We start from the raw sequence: 23862 nt of genomic DNA on the forward strand, positions 1-23862 counted from the left end.
TTTGTCAAACCTAATTTAAATGTCTGCTGCTTCCTTTGGTATTTGGGAGACTGCTCCACCATCTGATAGAACTCACTGTTAGGAAGGTTTTCTTGATATTCAACCTAAATTTCTCCTTTCTTTAATTTAATCCTGTTGCTCTGAGATATAGGTGCTTGTGCCACTTTAATTATTTCTCTTTGTTTGCACCCTCCTGAATCTAACATTGGTTGAATATTAAAAAAGATTAATCATTCATAGAAATTGACCTTTTGGAGAAATTTTATGGCTCCTTCAAACAAAATTTAGCTAATGGGGCCGCATTTATTTTCCTTCATGCTCACTAATCCAGATGGACCCAGGAATCAAAGTAGCAATGAAAGTGTATATGCAAAAGTAGGTTGCTGATTTAGCTGACAACACTTCTATGGTTTTCTGAACTTTATGATAATTCAATTCTCTATGCAGATCCAATGTTTTGTTAAAAATGGTGATATGATAGAGAGGTTATTGTTTTAGAAACTCTATTAAAGTAAAAATCTTTAGTAAACTTCTGAGAAACCTCAAAACAACAGGGAATGTGTGTAGAGGACAGTGTTGTCAAACAGTTTCTTTTTTAAATGCTTGGAAGAGAGGGGCTATTGAGTAATTTGCAAAAAAAAATATGAGGAAAAAATGAAGATGCATCATCAATTTGAAGACAAAATGAGAGGAAAATCAGTACTTTGTTGTTCCTTTATTTTGTATTTCTTTACAATTTCATTGGAGCTTCCTGTGGGTTGGTGAATCATAACTGAAGATACACTAATTCAGAGTTCTATTATTGCAGTGGATCAATAAACTTCCATACTATAATGATTAATCTTGCCATTTAAAAACCACAAAGGAAACACTTTTTACCATAGATTTCTACAGTACCAAAACTGAACTGATCATACGTTTCTTAAATGAAGAAGGATCATAGGATCCAAATATTATATATAAAAAGAATACTGGATAACACAAAGCATGCTTTCTTGGCCTCAGAAAATGCAAAATCACATGTATTTCCTTCCCAAAAAGTCTTGGGCTGAAATTTTCAAAGCTGCCTAAAGGATTTTGATATCCAGTTAAAATTAATGGGAACTGGGTTTCCTGGTCCCTTACATGGCTTTGAAATGTCCCATTATTCTGTACAGTTTTCTGTTCTGTGTTGATATATGCCTTCTAGTGAAAGAATGATGTTGTTTCAGAGCCGCTCAGAGGATGCCCTGAATGAAAAATGAAATTTTCATCCCTCCCCACAAATGCACACACATTGATTGGCCTATACCCCAGTATGAAAAGGCAATGAAATGACATTGTTTTGTACAAAAATGTCAGTTTGAGAGTTTGTAATTGCAGAAAGAAGCTGCTATATATCTAATTTTGGGCTGACTACGTGGGCTGGTATTATCTTTTATTGGACCAGCTTCTGTTGGTGAAAGAAAGATGCTTTTGCTCTTACACAGAGCAATTCTTCAGGTCTGATTTAGCAGTGAATATATCTTCAAATTGAAAAACAGGATCTCTGTGGTTTACCAACTCTGGGCAATTTTATGTAAGGATTTTTTGGGAGGTTTTATTTCCCACAAATTCAGAGTACTTGCCACCAGTAAACTTCCTATAGATGCTTATTCTGTAGAGATGGCTGCTATTTTCACTCTCCCTGTGCCTAAAAATAGCTGAGTTTTCAGTCTCTTTAGATTTTGTGTAGCCATTGGAAAATTAGTGTACACCTTGCCTAAAAGATCCAGGGAGAATATAAAGTGGGATTGTTCTGCCTGCCAGTCAGATAACATTGCTCTACACAAATTAAGTAATCGTTGTTTTGTTTTGGCAAATGGCTCTTGCCATTTATCTACATGAATATCTGCAGAAATCGGCAGCAGCCTGAATGTTCAAGAATGATAAGTTCAGGTATCATAGGCTTGATTCTGATCTCATGCATGCCAGTGTAAAACAGGAGTGACTTAGTGTAAATAATGAACTCTGATGCAGGCCCAATATCACCACCAGTTACCCAGGGGAAATATCCAATGTGCTGTAATTTCTTCAGCTCCAACTTCATGAACTATTGGGAGGATTCTGTGCCTGACATGAGTCCTTTTGATGGTGTCATGAAGTTGAGTATAAAGTGTCATGAGTAAAGTGATAATGCGCAGCTGTGTGTCTCTTGCCCAAGGGGCCCTGCAAATTTGATGGCTGGAATGCTTTGGACAATAATGAGAGATAGCTGTGTTGGACTTAACAGAGGAGATCCTGGTCCCACTGAGGTCAGTGGCAGAACTCTCAATGACTTCAGTCTCACCAGGATTTCACCCACTGTGTCCACAATTCTGGGAAACTAGAACATTTGTTACTGGGCAGAAGTCGTCATTACGAGGGGCTAGCTCCTCCTTTTCCCTTCTTATCAATGTGGTGCCTTCAGTGATAGTGAGTCAGGTTACAAATCTTGGTTCATTTTCAGTCAGACCCTCTCTACTGAATGCGGTACGAGTGTATTTCCACAGACTGACCTTATAACAGCAACATGTGCCCTCATGAGCCCAAGAGTCATTTATTCTCATTCTCTTTTAGCCGGGTTTCTTTGCCTTAGGATAGCTTATTTTTGGTAAGCTCACCTTTGTAATTGACAATTCCATTGTTCCTAAGGAATGCAACTGTCATGGAAGGTCATGACCAGGGAGGTGATCCCTTTGGTATCCTGAATGTGCCCTGCTCTGTAAATGGGTCTGGAGTTGAGGTTTTGGATTTGTGTAGTTGAGGTGTCACCAGATTGGATATTAGTCTCCGAGTACAAAGACATATGGAAATTCCACTTCCATCCCATCCCTAAGGCATGAAACTTGTTCTTCAAAAACAATTGGCACAGTTCAACTCTGATTTTTGGAAATATTTCAAAAATGTTTTCAGTTAAATCTACTTTTCTTTTGACCACTGTTGGGCTCATGTATAACTCCAGGTTATCCCTCCGCGCCCCCGCCCACCCTTTTTCTTGCATTTTGACAATCTCACTTGATTCTAAGGGGATATTTTCTACTAGACTGTCTGTGCTGTTTCTGTATCATTAGGTGGGGCTTCAGTGAGGGCTGGTTGGTAAATAAAACTATCTAGATTTTTCTTTCACTGTTTTGAGATCTCTCCTGGGTTGCACAGTTGTCCTTTCTATGTTCCTTCCATCTTATCTTCCAACTCCAGTCGTCCTATTTACGTTCTCTCATGCTTTCCTTTCCCTTTTCTATCCATCTCCTGTTTTATTTTTCCTAGTATATTTCTTTGTTCATTTTTCTTCCTCTTCCCTTCGAGTTCCATGTTGTCTGTTCCTCTCAATCCACTCCCACTGTGTGTTTTGCATTCCCCCGCACCTTAACTTTCACTTCGTAGTGCATTCCCCACGTGGTGTTCTCTTCATATACATGTCTGTGTTGCTCTTCTAGTAAAACTTAGGGTACTAATGTGTAAATATTTGCTGCCATCTAGAGAACTACACAGGTATTGCATCCATGCCCAGCTACTGTGCTGACCAGTCAGGATAGTATTAAATGTCATCAACAGAATTCTTTTCTGACTTTTTGGTGATTGTGAATGTCTCTTTCTATCCAAGACTAGGTTGACCAGGTTTCTAATGTCAAAGCCTTCCCTTTGTCACATGGGAAGGAGGGCAGCTACATGTAAGAGGGATCAGGCAGTTGTTGGAGTGAGTCAGGTTAAGAGTATATATCCACCTAACCCACACAGGGTTACAAGGGGCATCTGGCTACCATCCTCTCCCTTCTTTAAAGGAACTCAGGGGGTCTAGCTGCTTCCATTCCAGGACCTAGTGCAATATTTGATCAGTCCTAATGAACTGTGCACTTGCTATTTAGCATATCATTAGGTCCAAGGTGTGACACATCCACAAGTGCCTCAAAGAACGGGGTATGAAGCACTTTGGGCTTTCTTTTGCCCCATTGTCTATGGGCTTATGGAACATGTGAGCAGGTTACAGACAGATGGTTTGCTAGTGTCCAGCATAGAGAAATCTAGGCTTTGAATTCAATCCCTCTGGCCTTGTTCAAGGCCCTGCATACCCAGCCCCAGTCTATATCTCCTTTTGCTTTCACTCAGTCTCTTCCACGCTGTCAGTGAAGTTTTCTTCATAACGCTCTTTGTTTTCCCATTCCCACCTCCTTCTGTGCCGCCCCTTCTGTGTGGAATGCCATTTCGAAGCCTGGTAACCAAGATGCCTCCCCTCTCCTCATTCAGTTTTCTTCTGCCTTTTTGCCTATAAGAAAAGAATTAATGTTAATCAAAAGGGGAAACTTAAAAATCAAATTTAGCTGAACCATCAGGATGTGTATATGCCTGACAAAGTAACTGAGTTACTTTACTATTATAACCTTGTGTGATGGTTTGTGGGATATGTCTGTCAACGTGTGAATTCTATTTTGGTTTTGTGTACGCCATGTTGTATTTCAACCTCCATTTTTAAAGTAACCGTTACTGTGGCTCTGAGCAATCATTTTGTAGCAGGAACTTGGCACTTAGTAGAAAGACTGTCTAGAAAGTTCCCCTAGTGAAACAATGAGTTGCTACCAGATGGGCCATTCACTTTGAACAACTCTCCCAGAAGCTGATCTGGAGGTTGGAGCCTGGGAAGACCCCAGCAGAAAAACGGGGGCAGGAAAGTATCAGGAGCTGTTTTAAAAGAGGAATGCTCTCTAAGCAAAGGGAGCCATTCCACTGCTTGAAGACCAGACCAAGTAGGCAGGAACAGTTTCCTGGTCTAAAGGACAAACGCTGGAGACTCATAGGTGGTTGGGACACACTGAGGCGGATTACATTCAGGAGTTGGTTGTTTTCCTAAGATCTTGCAGCTCTTTTAAGAGTAAAAGTGTTTGTGGTTAAGAAATTCCTTTGCTAAGCCTGTGCTTCCATGCCATATTGTCATGTTGTCCCTTAAGGGTGTAGCTAGAAAAAAACAGGGCTCCCACAGCCAAGTGGACTCTGGGTGGAGGATGCATAAGTGACAGGGGTTCTCAGAGGGGCTGTGGCATTGGTTCTGGGGTCAAGGCAACTGGACTATGAGGTCCCACTGCCCAGAAGGGTGTCAGACACAGGGTCTTCATCTGGGAGTACTCCTGAGACCCAGAGTTAGGAACAGTAACCAGTCACTACCCAGACTGAGGAGGCTTGGAACCATATGGGATTCAGTGGCTGATTCCCATCACAACAGACTGGTGTCTGTTCAGAGAGCAGGACTAGGCCAAATTGCAACACTTCGGTCCTACCTCCCCGTGTCCCTGACCTTTAAGTTTGTGTGTGACCTTCTCATTATGAATCTGAGTTCAGATTATAAGCTATTTGAGGCAGGAAATGTGATTCTATTTATCTCTGTGCCAGTGGAGGCTCAAATACAGAGGGCATTGGGGCACTGCCCCATCCCCCAAAGTAAAGCATGCATGGAGAGGGGCTGCTATAGACTTGTTGGGTTTGCGATTTGTATAGTAGCAAGGTGCTCTTCATCACCCCCCTTCTGGCTCGTGCAGAGACTGCTGAGTGAAGTTCTGATAGAAGGAAACCCAGGCCAATTCTGAGTGTGATTTGGGATGCTGGATTCACTGCCCAATCCACAGGCTTGACTACATTAATGTGCTCAGGGATCTTCTAGAGCACGCCAGCAGGGTCTACAATGCAGTTGGAGTGCAACACTTCAGAGCACTCTGCAGTCACCACAGCTTGTGACTTGGGCAGGGAATGTGGTGCTCCAAACCTCACTCAGAATGGCCACAATTTGCCTCCTATCAGACCTTCACTGTGCAGTCTGTAGGGGATGAGGCAGTGGAGAGAGGGAACGTAACAGAGTAAAGAGAAGAGTAGGACCACCACCATCCTGGGAAGAGTCCAGGCCCGGGACTGGCTAGGGTAAGTAAGGGCCCTAGGCAGCATGGGAGGGCAGACTTCCTAGGGCCCATCCTCCAGTTTGCCATGTTTGGGGGTGGGGCTGGATGGCAGTCCATGGGGGCAAGTGCACATGGTTTGTTTTTTAGGCTATGCCCAAGTGCCACAAAGTTCACCAGCTGCTGCTCTGTGTAGCACCTACCACGTTCAAGTGCTCAAAAATAAGAAATAAAAATTTAAAAATAGGACAGTACGTTAACACAAGTTGCACAAATGCTGAAAGCCCTAGCTGGTTATATTGGTTCTGCTGAGTTCCTCTTCCTAAAGATAATTTACATTGGCAAGTGAAAATGACATTTATTAGTATTTGTATAGCACTCAATGTTTATTTAAATACTAAATGGAAGAATATAGAGTAGGGTTTGTGATTCTAAATGATTTAATTAATTAATTTGCCATACTTTTTTGTATTCAATATGCAGTATCTATCTTTTGAATAAATACGTTATTTCTCTTCATAATGAATAATATGCAGATTTATTTTTCCCCAATACACTTTTTTATACTAAGTGATAAAATCAGTATAGTGCAGAATCCTTATAGTTTCAGATCATTAGAATATAGGACAGTTAATCCCTAACTAAAAATTCAGGTCCTCAGCAGGCAACTGATTCCAGGAAAATAATCTTACCAATAAATAAATATGTAACCATAATACAGTATGTTAAATAATAAAGAAAAGCGGAGATAGTGAAGGCAAATACATTTTTTAGACAAGTTCTGTTAGTGCAGCTACAGATTAGAGGGACTCCTATCCAGAGAAAAGTTGTGGCAATGAAGTTCTGCTGAGGAAGAGGGATGGACATTATATGCCTTCATGATAGCCTTTAAGTTATAAAACTCTACAGCCTAAATACTTAATGCTCGGCCTACTAACTCTCTGTCCTCTTCTAAAAAGGTACTTGTGCTGGGATGGGGCGACTTCACGGTAGAAAAGTGTGCAAATTCATTCCTATGGCTGCACATAAATATGCTCAAAATTACCAAATACCATGCTGATGATCACACTATAAAAGAGGACACGGATTCTTTGTCCCCAAAACACTCAGGTCCTCCACAGCATGATGTGTCATTGAGGCCTGGGATCAGGTCCTTGTTGTTTAGTGCCTATGTCCCCTGAAAGAGCTGCCCCATGTTTACTGCAGATGGTTTCAGAGGAAGCAGCAGCTAGTCTGACTGTCAGCCCACAGTAATGCAACTTTTCTGCATTTATGTGTGTTCCTCTGTGTATCGACAGTGCTAAGGGCCTGAATTTGACCCATAAACAAGCATTCAGGGTAACGATTTTAGACTGCAAGTGTCATACTTGAAATGGAAACATCACAGAGGAGCCATTGTGGCCATGATCCATGAAAGTAAAAATGTGCTTAATGGTAAAAGAAAAATAATTTAGAGTGAGAGTGTCAGGTCAGAGGAAAGATCCTCTTCTCCCTCCTGGGCATAGAGTTAAACCTAAAATCCAAGAGTATTTAGTCTTGATTTTTCTGAGACCTGTTTTCTGTTCATGGAGGGCTTAGAAATGGGCATTTTGGAGTAGACACAGAATTAACAGCAGTTACGCTCTTCCAGGAGCATTACTTGCTATTGAAGAGCATAGTCAGTCATTTGTGATATTCATTTACCACCTATGCTGCACTCTCCTTATTTATCCTTCTGATGAGAGTACAGCTTGAACCACATCCTACAGAAAACATCAGCCTAATGCTGATTGACTACACTAATTGTGTGCAATACATAAATGTACTGCTAGTCTTTTTCACAAGAAGATTCAATTTTAGATAATAAAAAGACACAAGCATCTGTTTCCCCATCACTCCTTGAAACATAATTGCAAGCTGAGTCACTCAGATAAATTGAGAAATAATTGGAAACTTCTTAGTTACCGTTATTGTTTTGTAAATGAGAGAAGTACAAACTTTTACTGTACTTACTAATGCAGTCAGTTGTGCCTGTGTTGTTTATGTCTGCAGGCTGGTTTTCTAAGGGACAAATCCTGACTGGTCTTCTGAGGCCACTGGAGGATCCTGCTTGCCTACAATGAGTGGTGTGGCTCCTCTGCGCACTGAGGGGAAAGGGAGATTTGGAGAGAATATGTCACAGGGCGGGAGGGTTTGGCCCTAAGAGAGGAAATAATTGACCATTGCTGCCTCATTTCCCACTCTTAAGTTCCTGTATAGGTTTTTTTCTTTCTGATGTGCTCGGCTCCCAGGGGGCATCCTTATCAGGTGCCCGAACCACCTCAGCTGGCTCCTCTCTATCGATAGGGGTTTTTTTCTCTTTAACTTAATTAACTACACTAGATTGAGAAAGTGTTAAAAATCCCTTTGACAACCTAGAGAGTTGAAACCAGCAATATTTGTTGACAATTTACATAATCCTACTACAATATTTAGAGAATACTTGTTACTCAAGCAAACCGATCTGTACTTCATCATCGCCAGGGCAAATCCCAAAGGGAAATAGCTTCCATGCAGATTGAGTTCAACCTGGATTGATCTCAAGCTGGGTTCTTAAGATGATCTAGCTGGATATTCAGTTTGTCCTTCACCGGAGATTTTATTACATCACTGACGTTTTTTTGCCATGTGATTGCCAGCCACGTGTAGTGTAGTTTACCAAGGAACTGCTAAGCATCATAATTCATTGGTCTTCCATCCTAATAACATGTCCATACTAAAGAAGTTCCTGAAACTGAACTAGTGCTGATGGACGTAGTTTCTGGATTCAGCTACAAATATCCTCGTTGTTGATTGTGTCCTGCCATTTAATATCGAGAAGCAGTTAAAGATGATGAGAACTTGTAGCCTGATCTGTTGATTGTATATTAATTACATTGATTACTTAAGAATTCCCCATTAACAGTCTGAGGTTTGGTAGGTTCTTGTTCAAAAATCAGGCCCAGTATATTAAAATTACTGTTCAGCTGGGAACCCCAATGTGTAGGGGAAACCCTCTGTACTTGTAACAGTTTTATTAACACAGTTAGCAAAGTTACAAACGCTACTACACAGCAAGGTAGCTAGAGATAACACAGGATGTGTCATGCGTCTGAGCATCCATCTACTCATATCATCCTTTGCAAAAAGAACCAAAATATTAGTTATCCTTCTTGTCATCAGTGGTTGTCATTGTGGCATCTCCCAAGAGTTACAGCTTCCAGAGAACACAGGCTAGGATACAACTTTTATAATGTGTTACACTAATGCTACTATGCCTAATGCATAAGGCTCCTTTTATGTCACGGAGGGCATGGAAGTCACGGAGTCCGTGACTTCCAGAGACCTCTGTGACATTCTCTGCTTCAGCCCCAGGGGCTACGGGACTCTGGAGCTGGCAGCCAGCGGGGCCCTGGCAGGGTTTTGGCGACAGCAGCAACAGGGGCCCCCTACAAGGTTCCAGTGACAGGTGACAGATTCCTGAGGGGCCCCTCCTCAGGGTTTCAGCAACGGGTGACAGCATCGCAAAGAGAGAGTAGGATGCCTCGAGCGAGTGGCTGGGGGTGTCCTTCTCCTTGGGAAATATGGTCACCCTACAGCTTCCAGCTGCTGTGGGCAGAAGGGGAACTCCACAGCTCCCAGCCTCCACAGTGGCAGGGGAAACCATGGAGCCGCAGCAGCAAAAGTCACAGACAGGTCACAGCTTCCATGAATTTTTGTTTATTGCCCGTGACCTGTCCGTGACTTTTACTAAAAATAACCATGACAAAATCTTAGCTTTACTAATGCATAATCAATAGGGATTTCATTCCCTTTTCCTTATTTATATTTCCTCACCCTACTAATGTTTGGGTGCCCTTCTCCCATAGGTTAATTGGCTGTTTACCTCAAGTTTATTAGCGTATATGTCAACTAGTTGCCTTCTTGGGTATTCTTGTGGTGGGACATCTGCTGATGTTCCTAACTTAAAATTCTTGTGGTGGGACATCTGCTGATGTTCCTAACTTAAAATATGCCAAGCTGGTATAAATGAGCGTCTTGTGGTTACCTGTCAACAGTTTAGTCATTACAGCACCCTGTCTTGTGATAGCTTATGATCCAGGGTTACTCCTGGTTAACTGCACATGTAAGGCTTTGGAGCTTTATGCCTTGTTTAGATAAGCTGTTGTCTTACAAGCCTGAGGTTTGTAGGCTCATTGCTTTACTGCCTTAACTTATTCACATGTCTTACCTGGCAAATACCTATTGGCTACAGAGCAAGCTTCAATCCAGTGCTCTTCAGCCTTCCTCAGCAACCACATTATACTGCCATACAGTAGAATTGGTCTAACTCTATTTCTGTATATCTGCAGCTACGTAGCCAAGAGTTTCTGTGCCACTGAGGCAAAAATAACCAACGAAACCTTGCAAAAGGGCCATTCTGGTATCCTAAGTGTTGGCAGCAAATTGGTGCTGGGAATGTTCTCTTCTTCAGCCCTTTCCTTCAACATTCTTAGGCCTTGTCACGCTACATAATTAAGTCGGCCTAAGTTAAGTCGATGTACAGCCACCACAGTAATTACTGCAGTGGTTCATGTCCACACTATGCCCCCTCTGTAGGTGGCGTGCATCCTCACCAGGAGTGCTTCTGTTGATTTAACTGTGTGGGGCATTATGAGGCATTGACAGCTGGAGCCCTGCCCTGGGACCTACTGCCTAAGCTGTCAGCCCCCTCAGGGCTCACAGCCGGAGCTCCCCCACCTTGGGGCACACAGCCAGAGCCCTCCCCCTCAACCCTGGTGCTCACAGCTAACTGTCGATGTAAGCAATGTAGTGATCGCCCTAACTCCACTGACCTAAGCACTACGCCTCTCGCAGAGGTACATTTTTTTAGATCGATGTAATAAGCAACTTACAGGAGCAGGAGGAGCAATGTTATAGTGTAGACACAGTTAGGTTGACGTAAGCTGCCTTACATCGACCTAACTCTGTGGTGTAGACCAACCCTCAGTAATAAAACCTTTAAGTTTTCAGATATAGGAACATTCTACTTTCTTTCTTCCAGGCATTGTCATACAAAGGGATCTCTTCCATTGCTGATTTACATTCATGAAAAAAGTTCTACCCTTTCCCAAATGGAGGAGGGGAGTTGAACCAGAACCTTACTGCTGTCCATTTATGCAAGGGTTTTACCTGGAGCCTAGGTAGTGATAGACTAGAAAGTGACCTACTTTGCTAGTATTATTGTATCTGTTTACCACATCTGGAGGGAAAATTCCAGTTTCCCCATATTAGGTTCTTAATAGTTTATTAGCACAAGGCTGTGTATATTTGAAGTTGCTTTCCATTGATAACAAGCATTGTTCATTTTTCTGTGCATCTTGAAACAATCACTGAGTTAGAATCTCAGAACATGTTCTCTTGATATCCAGCATAATAGACATCATCCCACTTCCATTAAAGTAAACAACCAAACTGATTGACCTTAGTGGATGTAGGGTGGGGGTAAGTTCAAACTGACTGAGCATTCAGTTTCATTATATGAACTCCCAACTACAATAGTCCCTTAGTTCCTAATGTCTGTTTCTCATTTAGCTTTTCCTTTACTTTCTCCTCCATCTTTCTCCATTAAGTTCCCCTAATTCTATGTTCTGATCATTTTGAGAGTTTCTTAAATGAAAGTATTACATCCTGTTGCATAAAATATCTTTTCCTAAGGTCACTTTATTTTTCAGAACATGTTGTTGTCCATTGTTTCTTACGTATGTGTTCTTTTTTTGATTTGTTCTGCATTATCACTTGTCTTTGTCATTTATAAAAACCTTTTAAATAGACAACCAGAAGCTCTTAGTTTTTAAGAGAGAATATGACCTTCTGCATCTGTTACAGTCAGGTAGCTTGATCCTGTGTATCATTTGAATCATTACTTTACTTTTTCATCTACCAGAACCCTGTATTAAATAAAGAATAGCTTCTTAATCTCATCTAGTTCAGAAACATCTGCTTTCTTTTGTAATCAAAGTATTTGCTGTTCATCAGATCTGCCATAGGAGAAACTAAGCTAGGAAATACTAGGGATTTTATCCATCTCCCATTGATGTGAATGGGAGTTTTGCCATTTAATTTACTGGGTACAGGATAAAGCCCTCTTAGTGTTCAGTACTAAGGCTTGTTGGCTGAGACCCAGGCTAAAAATTTATACTTTGATTTTTACATTTTTTGGAGCAGTAGTTAGGTTAGGGGGGTAGAGATCAGTTTGTTCTCTACCTGCCTCTAATACGTCACTACACAAATATCGTAACATAACAAGTACATGACCACTTGAAATTTCATGGTGAAAGTGGAGAAAGACCTCGGATCCTGTTGCTCTAGAAGCACAGGACCCTGACACTTGAGCTAAAGGATAACCTCCTCTCTGTATTAGCAGTTTAGGACCTGTGACAAACAACTGAATAGTTTTGATCCCATCTAGTAGGGGACATGCTTTTGTATTCACATCTCTCCTCTACGGCTGTGAGATCTGGACACCAATCAAATGGCATATTAAACAGCTAGAGGCCTTCCATATGTGGTCTCTGCATGCCATTATGGGGATCCGTCGACAGGACAAAATTACCAACCTGGAGCTTCTCCAAAAGAATCGAGGCCATGCTGATAAAAGCCCAACTATGCTGGGTTGGACACGTCATTAGGATGCCTGAACATCGACTCCCCATGAAAATTTTCTATGGAGAATTGGCACAAGGACATCGGAATCAAGGTCGTCCCAGAAAGCACTTCAAGGACAGCATCAAGGCCAGCATACACTTTGGTACAATAAAACCGGATGATCTTGAGAAGGTTGCATTAAATAGATTAGCAGGGCAACCCACAACACTCAGAGCTTTTCAAGCCTTTGAAGAGGACAGAAATAATTGATTGTTAGTTGCAAGGGAAAAACATCATATTACTGCTAAAGCTACCAATGACTTTGTCTGCTGATCTGCTCACGAGCATGCACGTCACGCTTTGGACTTCAGAGGCACTCCAGAATCCACAACAAGAGAGCATGAAAACATCATCATTGAACTGACGGACTACACATGCACACACGCGCGCGCACACACAGAGTAGGGGACAAGGGTACTATATTAACCAGATTATTACAATAAGAAGTTGAGAGTTTCAGATGAAAAGACAAAGCTTATCCCAGAACTCTTTGAAGGAGGAATGAAGAGGAACGAACCTGCACCCACAATCCTTCAGTGTAAGCATCCATACAGTTCCCTTGATCCAGAGTAGTATACCATCGTTGTTATCAAAATAATATTGGCGTACTGGTGTCTGTGGGAGTTCTGCCATGAATCAAGCTGTAAGTGGCCTACTTTTGGATGTGCCATATTCCAGTTTACAGACATTAGCCCTTAATGAAATTTAGGATTCAGTATTCTGTCAGGCTCAGTCCTTTGTGGATTGATTTCCCTCTATCTTCATTTACGTAGCTTTTTGTTTAAAGGGCTGGCTACACATACTGTTTCCATTAGTCTGTAGTTATAGTAATATACTGTTTTTGAATGGCTAAACCATATTTGCAGTTGAAACTGAGCTGTATGGAAAAGAACACCAAGCTGGCAACTAACCCATAGATAATCACAAGAGATAGGTGACATGCTTACATTCTCAATTATTTCCATAAAATGCACTGGTTTTGCTACTGTATTGGAGCAGCTGCTTCCAACTGAGCCAGAGCTCAGACCATAGCTAATATGTGGTCTTAACAAAATAAACAGCAAGATCTGAAGTGTTTTTTGGCTTTTGTATCATGACTAGTAGTAGTTGTACATTAAGCTGATTCCCAAGGCAGAGACAAGTAATTTTTAGCCAGATGTGCTATGGAAGCCACAGACTCACTGGAGCGTTCCCTACTGCATAATACCTTCTGCTGTTGGGCCTGAACATTTAGCAAGTTTGAGATTACTAGCTATTCTAATATTCGTTAAAGTGCACAGAGTGAACATTTTTGTTGACAGCATCTTTTATACTTTAGCTGATATGGTCAAGTAGGAAAACAAGAATACACATTCAGTGTTTTGTTTTGCTGTTTTAGTCTGTTTTAAATCTCATCTCGAGAGATTCCCAGATGAATGTCTTTAACCTTTACCTTCAGTAGCCTAAACCTACTCACTTTGTCTAAATTAATTTCAGTTTAGCTATTGTGTATCTCATTTGTGTTCAGGAGATAGAGCTCAGGCAGGGCCCTGTAACATGTTGATAACTGATTTTTAGTGGGAAGTAAAGAATTCTCAGGAGACTTGCTCAAAGAGTGCCAAGCATTATGTAAGTCAAGTTCACAACCTTTCCTGTGGTCATTAAGAATTGCTGTTGTGGAGCCTGGAAACTTGACACAGGGGCTAGATGCGATCAGCTAGAAAAATTTGTATTACAAACTCTGGCACTGATCATAAAAAAACAAAGTCATAAATTACAAATCAAGAAACTGAGTACATATGTATTGTACGGAAATCTTTCATGCCTAAAAACTATTGAGGTTGTTGAAGGATCAACTTATTCAAAGATTGCCTTGAAATAAACATAAGACTCCTGTCATGGGCAGGTGGCAAAGAAAGGAGATTTGAAAGACATTTTCTCCTGGGATTAGGAAGTTAAAATAAAGGGTAAGATTTGCTGTTTATGTAGCATGCTTATTCTGCCCATCAGGACTGCCTGTGACTTTGACAATGTTATCTATCTACCCAGCAGTAGTTAGATATTATTAGGCTCCTTATTTTATCTCTCATATACCATGGTGAGTGTGAGTTCAGTTTTAACCAGAGATGGAGCCCAAAGCTAGTGCAGAACTGGGCCCATAAGAGCTAGTTTTCAAACACTTTTGATTTGGGATTTTATGAATATTTTGTTTCCTGCAATTACAGCATCATTTATTGATAAAGAACTTCTATCCATTCCATGCACTAGAACTATATTTATTCTATCAAAGAGATTTTTCTAAATCTTCTTAATAGGAGGAAAGCCAGCCCAATTGTATTGGTGTCCCAGTTATGGGAAGCTGGGAAATTACGTGTGCAGCAGTGTTACAGATAAGAGGAACTAAATATGTTTGTTTGGCATCCTGCAGATATGGTATTGGCTGCTTTAGTGATAAGGCGTTGATTATATCAGAGTTGAATAAGAATGCCCAGTGGGAAGTAGTAGAACCTATTTTAAACGTTAAAGCTTCAGTGTTAATACACTGAAGCAGTTGTTGCAACAGCTGATTTTATTTTGTGTGTACACTGAGCATTCGCTTTATCATCTCAGCACCACAAACTGTGCTTTCCTCCACCATGATCATATTAAGAAGGGAATGTGGGTCTCTCTACATCTGGAATTGAGGAAATGAATTGTTATAGAGCCCTACTTATGAATAGAGTGAGCATATGTAGCTGAGCATATTTTAGAAAGGGTCTTTTTCAGTTTATCATTTTCTTAAACTTTTATCTATTTGACTGAAATTGGTCACAGCTGTTCTCTGTCCATGTAGATGAGGGTGGAAATAGGGACTATGGGGGCCCTGGCTTCCTTGCATGGAATAGGAATTATATAAGCACCTTCACATATGTCACTGATTACCTGTATCATGTAGCAGAGACAGTTCTATTCCTGGCTCTGTAATTGCATACGTTGACAATTCATTGTTTCTTCAATTTATTTTTTAAATGTAGAAAATTCCATTGGGATAAACTACGTTAAAAGAAGTTAAGTTTGTAAAAAGAGCACTCAAAAATTAGGAAATGAGAGTTTGCTTTTGTAAGTTTTTACTCCACCCAGCCCCCTTATGTAGATGCATTACTATAATCTTTATTTCCATGATCACAGATAGAACTGAGTGAATAATTTATTTTTCTGGTTCACTGGCTGAACCAAAAATAAAAAACAAATAAAATTATTATATTAGAAGCAAAACTGAATTGTTTTTAATTTTTCTCACCAGCCCAAAAAACAAGCAAACAAATAATTTATTCAGGTCAAAAGGATTCTAAACATCATTTTCAAAACTATTCTGACACTTGCAACATTTATTTTTCAGCTGACATTATTTACTGAATTCAACCCAAATTCATGAAGTTTTGGTGCTTTGAAAAATGCATTTTTCAATGAATTCCTTGAAAATACTTCATCTTGCTTTAATGACTGTTGTTACAACAGGACTCCTACACCGTTCAGTGTCCAGGCTGGATAGTAAATCAGACAGGGTTGTATAGTGAATGAAGTTCACTGGACTCAAGTAAGAAAGTCTGGGGGTAATATCCAGGCCTCATTGAAGTTAATAACAAAAGTCCCATTGACTGTAAGAGGACAGAATTTCACCCTGGATCTTATTTCAAACACTCTAGTTTGACCATGTTAGATCAGAGCTTTTGATTTGGCCCATTATCAGTATCTGCATCACTTGCAAAACGTTTATATGAATTTATGTTTGGATGGTGAACACCCTCACAATATAAGGGGTGTTTGGATCTGAAGTTGTGTTCTGCTCACATTCTAGTGAGTACCTTGCTGTGTGTACAAACAATTGGGCGGGGGGAGTCATCCATGTCTATTGGTAACAATAAGAGGAATATGCTATGGGGGGGAAGGTTATCTCAAGATGGTGGTTGTTAAGGTGGAGCCCAGGATTTCAGCACTGTATTTGTCTGGTTTTACGTTTTTGTTTCATTTCTTTCTTTTCCTTCCTATTTTTCATTACAGTTATTTTGGGACGGCCACAAATCATCAAGTGCAGATCACCTGAACAGGAGACATTTTCATGTCATTGGACAGATAAGGATTTTCACAACCTCACTACTCCAGAAACAGTACAACTGTTTTATATGAGAAGGTAAAGAGTGTGCAATTTGAAATGCCTCACAGTCATTGCATTGCAATTCATTTCATGTCATGGAAACAGGCTAAGAAGGCACAGTTTAAGTGAATGTTTTTGAAACCAAAGATGTCTGTTATTTTTCAAGCATAATGCAATGACTAATATGGATCAGGAAAGAATCGGTTAAACACCGTAGAAATAGGCCCAAGGTGCAGAATCTGGAATTTGAACATCCCACAGTTTGGGGAAGAGATTTCAGATATGGGGTTTTCATTTGTTCCCCTGTGAACCTAACAGACAGCTATGAAACTAAAGCCACATTTTTTAACCTTACCAAGTTTGAGTTGTGTTCACATCTGAGGGTTTGCTTCAGGCCCATCTAAAATTCTGGTTCAAGCTTTAGTAGAAGCCTGCTACTTTGAATTCCTTTGAATCCTAAATGCTCAAAGATGCTACTGTTCCATCTAATGTAAACTCTGTATGTCTCCAGCTGTAATGCATGAGCTATAACAGGGGTCGGCAACCTATGGCACGCATGCCAAAGATGGCACATGAGCCGATTTTTAATGGCACGCTGCTGCCTGCCGGGACTCCTGCCCAGCCCAGCCCAGCCCGCTCTTCTCCACTCTCCCTCTCCCCCCACGGGGGCAGGGAGCAAGGGGCAGACGCTTGGTCCTGCCAGCTCCCTTGCCTCTTCCCCTAGTGTGCTGGGTTCCTGCCCCTCCGCCTCTCTGTCCCTCCCTCCCTGCCGGCTGATCAGCTGATGGCCCTTGCGAGGGAGGGGGTCAGGAAGGAGCAGAGTCAGTGCTCACTGTTCCCGGTGGAGGCAGAGAAGCAGGGGCAGGGCCTTGGGGCAGGGGTGTGTGGAATAGGGGCATATCCCCTCTAGCCTTCTCCCCTGACCCGCCCCCAGCCCTCTGCCCTGACCCCCCACACACACCAGGAGTTGGAAACTTATGGCACGCGAGCTGATTTTCAGTGGCACTCACGCTGCCTGGGTCCTGGCCACCGGTCCGGGGGGCTCTGCATTTTAATTTAATTTTAAATGAAGCTTCTTAAACATTTTTAAAACCTTATTTACTTTTCATACAACAATAGTTTAGTTATATATTGTAGACTTATAGAAAGAGACCTTCTAAAAACGTTAAAATGTATTACTGGCACACGAAACCTTAAATTAGAGTGAATAAATGAAGACTCGGCACACCACTTCTGAAAGGTTGACGACCCTTGCCCCCCACACACACCTAGACCTCTGCCCTGACCCCTCCCTCCCACACACACCCAGCCCTCTGCCCTGAGCCCCGCAGCCCCCCCCACCAGGCCCCTGCCCTGAGCCCCGCACACACCCCAGGCCCCTGCCCTGAGCCCTGTACCCCTCTCATACACACCCAACCCTCTGCTTGACTCCTTCACTGTTGCATCACAGAAGAGCAGGAACAGAGTTCAACATTCAATGTCATGCTCTTATATACAGTATAGTAAGCAATCAAACAATGCTAATTAATTAATTAAAACTCTTCACCCCCAAAACCTCTGCCCTGACACCTGCACCCCCCTCACATGCCCCCAGCCATCTGCCCTGACTGTTGCACCCCCCCAACATACCCAGGCCCGTGATTGATAAAGGCTGTTTAATACCTTCCAGCATAACAATATAATCTAACAGCCTCTTTGGGAATTTCACCAAAGCCCATAAAAATAACACATGATCATATACACATGTCTTCAGGTGGCTTTGGGTAATTTATTATAAAACACGATCAATACAGACATGATTCCTCATTTCCACGTCTATACTAGCTGTGACGTACCACTAGCCACATTGTAATATATATTTTGTTGTAATTCTAGGAATGATGAAGAATGGAAAGAATGTCCCGATTATGTAACTGCTGGAGAAAATAGCTGTTATTTCAACACATCGTACACCTCTATTTGGATAACTTATTGTGTTAAGCTTATCAATAAAGATGAAGTATTAGATGAAAAATGCTTCAGTGTTGATGAAATAGGTAAATTTCTATTATATATTTTACACTGCTTTATTTTTATAATATGATACATATAATCAAATGCATTGGCTTGGTTACCATGATTTTTTTTCCCATTAATTTGGGAGTTTTATATATTTAAATTCACACTGCGGTAAAGAATAATCTTTTAAAAGTAGATAGTATAAAGCCTGAAAGTACAACCTAGGAAAATGTTCCAATATAGGGAAAACTCCTATGGATTTCAATTAGTTTGCAATGAGGGAGGAATTATGAGCAAAATGTTAGTAGTTCAGGGAAAGTTTTGGGCCCAGAGTTTCAAAATTCTGAAACATACTTATCTGGTTTTCCTAAATTCCTATGTAATCTTAGGGTGAAATCCTGGCCCTATTAAAGCTAGCAGAAGTTTTGCCATTGACATTAATGAGGCCAGGAGTTTTGCCTGCATCAGAGTTGTGGGATGGGCTCTCTGAGATTTAGGCGCAAAATGTCTGGCTCAAATGAAAATATAACACCTATTATCAAATCTTCAGTAATGTAGATAATAATTTGTAGGTTGAGACTGTAATTACTGTATGTGTGGTTCAAATACTTTTTAAATCGTGAACAGTGTTTAGCAAGAATAGTGATTTCAGACTGAAAACTGTTTTTTTTCCAACACACTGTTTAAATAAAAAGTACAACCTGATCCTCCTGTCGGCCTCAACTGGACTCTACTGAACACCAGCCTGACTGGGATCCATGCAGACATCCAAGTGAGATGGGATCCACCGCCATCAGCCGACGTTCAGAAGGGATGGATTACGCTGGAGTATGAACTGCAGTACAAAGACGTCAATGAGACGAAATGGAGGGAGGTATGAAGGAAATGTTTATATATAAACAATTGTAATGTACTAAGAGCTCACTCGTGCCTGATTCTGGAAGGAATCTTTTCCTCTTCTCCCCCTCCCCCCCCTTGTGTTGCCTTGGGGCAACTAGTGAATGCTTCCTTTTGTGTAGAACAGGCAATGCTCCTTACTAGCAGTAGCCACCTGAAAGAGGGCAGGGTGATGGTAGGGCCTTTGCCGTGCTCGCAGTCTACACTGGCAAGGCATGGAGGAGAACATGTGCTGACTTTGTTGTGAGGGCAATGATTGGGTGCCGCTGCATTGTGCGTTCTCCAGAATTCTTTCTTGAAGCTCTAGATGCAGCATACTCCGTCCCTGGTGTTGACAATGACTCTGTAGCCACAATCTGTTCCTATAATGTTTATGCTGCTAATATGAAAGAAAGGATATACCCCTATATAATTAGATAATATACCCTAAGCCTTTAACAAACAATGTAAATAGCAGGCCAACCTTGGTTGTGATCTTGTAAGATCTCATAAGTGAAGTACTATTGGGCTTGGTCAGCACTTGAATGGGAGATCTCCCAAGAAAACCCAGATAGTATTGGGGATGTAGCAGGTTTCACACTTCTCTCTAAACCTGTGCTAAATTGCACAATCTGTTGTTGGAGGTCCAGCCTTTCAGATAATTCATAAAACCAAGCCCCGGTCACTTGTGTGGTTGGTAAACATTTTGGGCCATGTTTTACAAGAGGTGTTTGATCCTGATATTATGACCAAATTCCAGTTTGACAAATTACATTTTTGTCTACTTAGATTAGAGAAATTAATCTTCACTTTCCCTCCTCAGTCCTACTGAGTGGAGTTGTCAGTGCAGGATGGCTGCTGCTTCCTCCCCCAAAAGTGGTTACATCTTAGTGATGGATGAAGTGGTAATAGGCTCATATGACGATAATAGACTTTTTGAGATCCTCGTGGATAAATGTAAAGTATGGTTATTATCAGTGATCTCAAATTTTCCTGTAATAAAATAATCTGTTTCCTAAATTTTAGCTGTTTTAAAAAAAGTTATTCTATCTGTTATTTTTTATTTTTTGGCACAACAATGTTAGTTTGATGCCAGGATATCAGATTTTTCAAGTTAGTCTGTGAAATTTCTGGGTTTTATACATTTGGGTTAACCCTTTAAAATGGCTTACATTTTAAATCTACTTCTGAATGCAATTCTGTGGAAAATTCTTGTAATTATGCATTGATTTAAAAGAGCATTTGTAATACTTCTAGTATTCATTTGATGTTTTCCTTTATTTCCATTGCACATTTAGAATCTTGAAAATAGAGTTTTGAATCCTTACCATCTGCATCCTTTTCCATTTGGCAAATGCCCTTTGTTTCAAATAGAACTTAATCACTTTGGCTTTTTTCTAAGATACTATCAAATTAAAATTCATATTTAAAAAAAATCTGATCTTTTCTGTCAGACTGTAGCACAGCTCAGACTCACCCCTGCAGCGCCTCCTTCTGGTCCTCCTTGGGAATTAGCTCTTTGACCCAGGAGCGCCCCCTGCAGGCTGGTGATCCGCTTGCCGTTGGCCCCCATGTCCCTCCCAGGACCACGGTGCCCTTTTAACTGGGGTGCTGCCCCCTGGTAGGACCCCACCGATCTGGGTCTCCCCTCCCTGGGGAACCCCCAACCCACTATCCCCACTTCGCCTCAGTTTTGGCTACTGCCCAGTCTCCTGTCAGCCCCCATTCACTGGGGCAGACTGCAGTATCAGCCACTCATCATAGGCAAAGGGGTCTGGACTGGCTGCCTTTACCTACCCTCAGGCTGCCCCTCTGCAAGCCCAATACCTAGGTGGGCCTAGAACTAGGCCCTGCAGCCTGGGGAGTTGCTGGCCTAGCGCTTCCCAGTTCCTAAGGCCTTTCCCCAGCCCTGCCTCACTCTAAGTCCTCTGGGTGAGTTCCCCAGCAGCCAGGCCTGTCTCCCTCTCCAATCAGAGAGAGACTGCTGCTTTTAGCTTCCCTGGCCTTCTTATAAGGCCCTGTTGCTCAGTTTGGGGCGTGGCCCCAGCTGCAGCCACTTGCCCCAATCAGCCAGGGTTTTAACTTGCCCAGCCCCAGCCCTCTGCAGGGCTTTTCCAACCCCTCCAGGGCCGGAGCGGGTGCTCACCCCGCTACACAGACAATATCGTAGCATTTTGAAACTGAAAGAAATTTGAATCAGACTCTTCTTGTATTTTTCTCATTTCAGATATGTGTGTGTCTGTCCCTGAACTTATCGACTGCTATAACACTCTTTTTTGTCTGTCTCCATGATCTTTTTGAGTTTGTTATAACATGTCCAGTAAAAGATAATGATCTGAGCCAACATCTGCTCCCCTGCTGACTCTGACATCCCTCAAAGAAGATGCCCATCTCTTAGCTATAAACACATGATCTATCTGGTTGACAGTCACGTTGTCTGGTGATCTCCATGTTAGCTTGGGAATCCTCTTTTGCTGGAAGAGACTGCCTCCTATCATTACAGTGTTTGTGCCACAGAGATTCAAAAGCCGTTCGCCATTATAAGTTAGGATGCCTTCTGCTGCTGTGCCCATGACTCCTTCCCAACCAGTAGAGTTGTTTCCAATTTGTGCATTTAAGCCATCTATCATTAACTTGATGCCATGATCAAGAATAAAGGCCAGAGTAGTGATTAGCAATGGAAGGTTAAACAAAAGAAGTAATTCTTGAAAGGTGGAAGTCTTCCGTAGGCTAGGGTGACCAGAGACCAAGTGAGAATAATTGGGACAGGGGTGGGGGGTAATAGGAGCCTATATAAGAAAAGGGCCCAAATATTGAGACTGTCCCTATAAAATCAGGGCATCTGGTCACCCTATCATAGGCTGCTCTGTACAGAAAACTGGAGCAAACAATGTAATCCATTGACTTGTATTTCTGAATAGGGCTGCCAATTAATCGCAGTTTTTAAACAATAAAATAATAATATAATATTATTATTTTATTTTATTATATTTTTTTTTTTTTTTTTTCATTTATTTTGATTTATTTTTTCAAACAACAGACAAGAAGTACAAGTGTGTCACTTTATATTTATTATTACAAATATTTAAATATTAAAAAAAAGAAAGACAAAAAAATAGTATTTTTCATTCAAGTGCTGCTCTTGTGTGCTGTAGTCTTATCGTATAAAGTGCAAAATGTAAAAAAAAAAAAATTTGAACAACAAAAAAAAAAAACAAACAAAACAAAAAGAGCCTACACTACTACTACTTCTACTTCTTGTTAAGCCACAGCCAGTCAAGACAAGACAAATAAGTAGATTTCATCATTGAGAAAATGCTGTCCTTTCTATTTACAATGTCACCTGAAAGTGAGAACAGGCATTTGCATACCACTGCTGTGCGTGGCGTTACAAGGTATTTCATATGCCATATAACATTCATATGCCCCTTCATGCTTTGACCACCATTCCAGAGGACATGCATCCATGCTGAATTTAAATTTTTTGTTATTTATTGTTTGTTTTAACAGTGTGATTAAAAAGTAAGAAAGAGAGAGAGCTGAGGTGTGCCCTTCCCCTGCAAATGTCTGCTGGCTGCAGCTTAAGGCCAGAGGCCAGCTTTGATCAATTTTCCTTGCTTTTCTTTCCTTGTGAGTCCTTGTGTCAACATGGGGTCCATCCTCCAATCAGCCAGGCCTTACATTACTCATATTTATTACTTATTGGCCCTTGACCAGCAGGCTACTTGGGGCTGGAGCACTATTTTGACTTTACAACCTTCCTGTGTCTTCCAACCTTTCCAGCACCATTTCACTTTTTAGACCCTTATCTTTACCTAAAGAAAAAAGAAAAAGCTAAAAAAGCTAAAGTGTGTGTGTCAGTCAAGTGTTCTTCCTTAGCTGCCTTCCAGACAGATTGCCTTTGCATGCTCAGAGTCAGTAAGACATAAAGCCATGGTTCTCTCAACTACTTCCTGTGGACCACAGGGGACAGGAAGGAGCCTCTCCTCTCCCAACACCGCAATTCCTGGCTGCTTTGTTCTCAAGATATTTCAACCTATAGACCACAGTCTCATAACCACAGAGAGAATGTGTTTTAAAGTACACATTAGGCAAACACAGTGCTTATTTAGATTGCACAGTTCCAGCACAAACTTATTCTAAATCTGTGGGATCATAAATTCTCTGTTGTCCAAATGATTTCAGGCTAAGCTAGTCCACTCTGTCTGGCTTTCTGACTCTCATTCACTCCTGCCAATAATAGTACTGGGTTCTGCAAACATAAATTCAACATAACTCCCACCAGAGGGAATTGTATTTAGAGCACATTTT

At 41.3% G+C, this 23862-nt stretch overlaps 1 protein-coding gene across 4 annotated transcripts in view; it reads left to right on the forward strand.

Moving 5' to 3' along the window:
- GHR (growth hormone receptor) overlaps window positions 1–23862 on the forward strand; it is a 188727-nt gene that overhangs the window by 156116 nt on the left and 8749 nt on the right. For all 4 annotated transcript variants that reach the window (XM_039545025.1, XM_039545026.1, XM_039545028.1 and 1 more), the window contains exons 3-5: window positions 16584–16713; window positions 18553–18713; window positions 19371–19549. In XM_039545025.1, coding sequence (XP_039400959.1) covers window positions 16584–16713; window positions 18553–18713; window positions 19371–19549 — 470 coding nt within the window. The remainder of the gene's footprint in view (window positions 1–16583; window positions 16714–18552; window positions 18714–19370; window positions 19550–23862) is intronic.

This window comes from Mauremys reevesii, linkage group 6 (genome assembly GCF_016161935.1).
Source record: "Mauremys reevesii isolate NIE-2019 linkage group 6, ASM1616193v1, whole genome shotgun sequence".
Classification (NCBI taxonomy): Eukaryota; Metazoa; Chordata; order Testudines; family Geoemydidae; genus Mauremys; species Mauremys reevesii.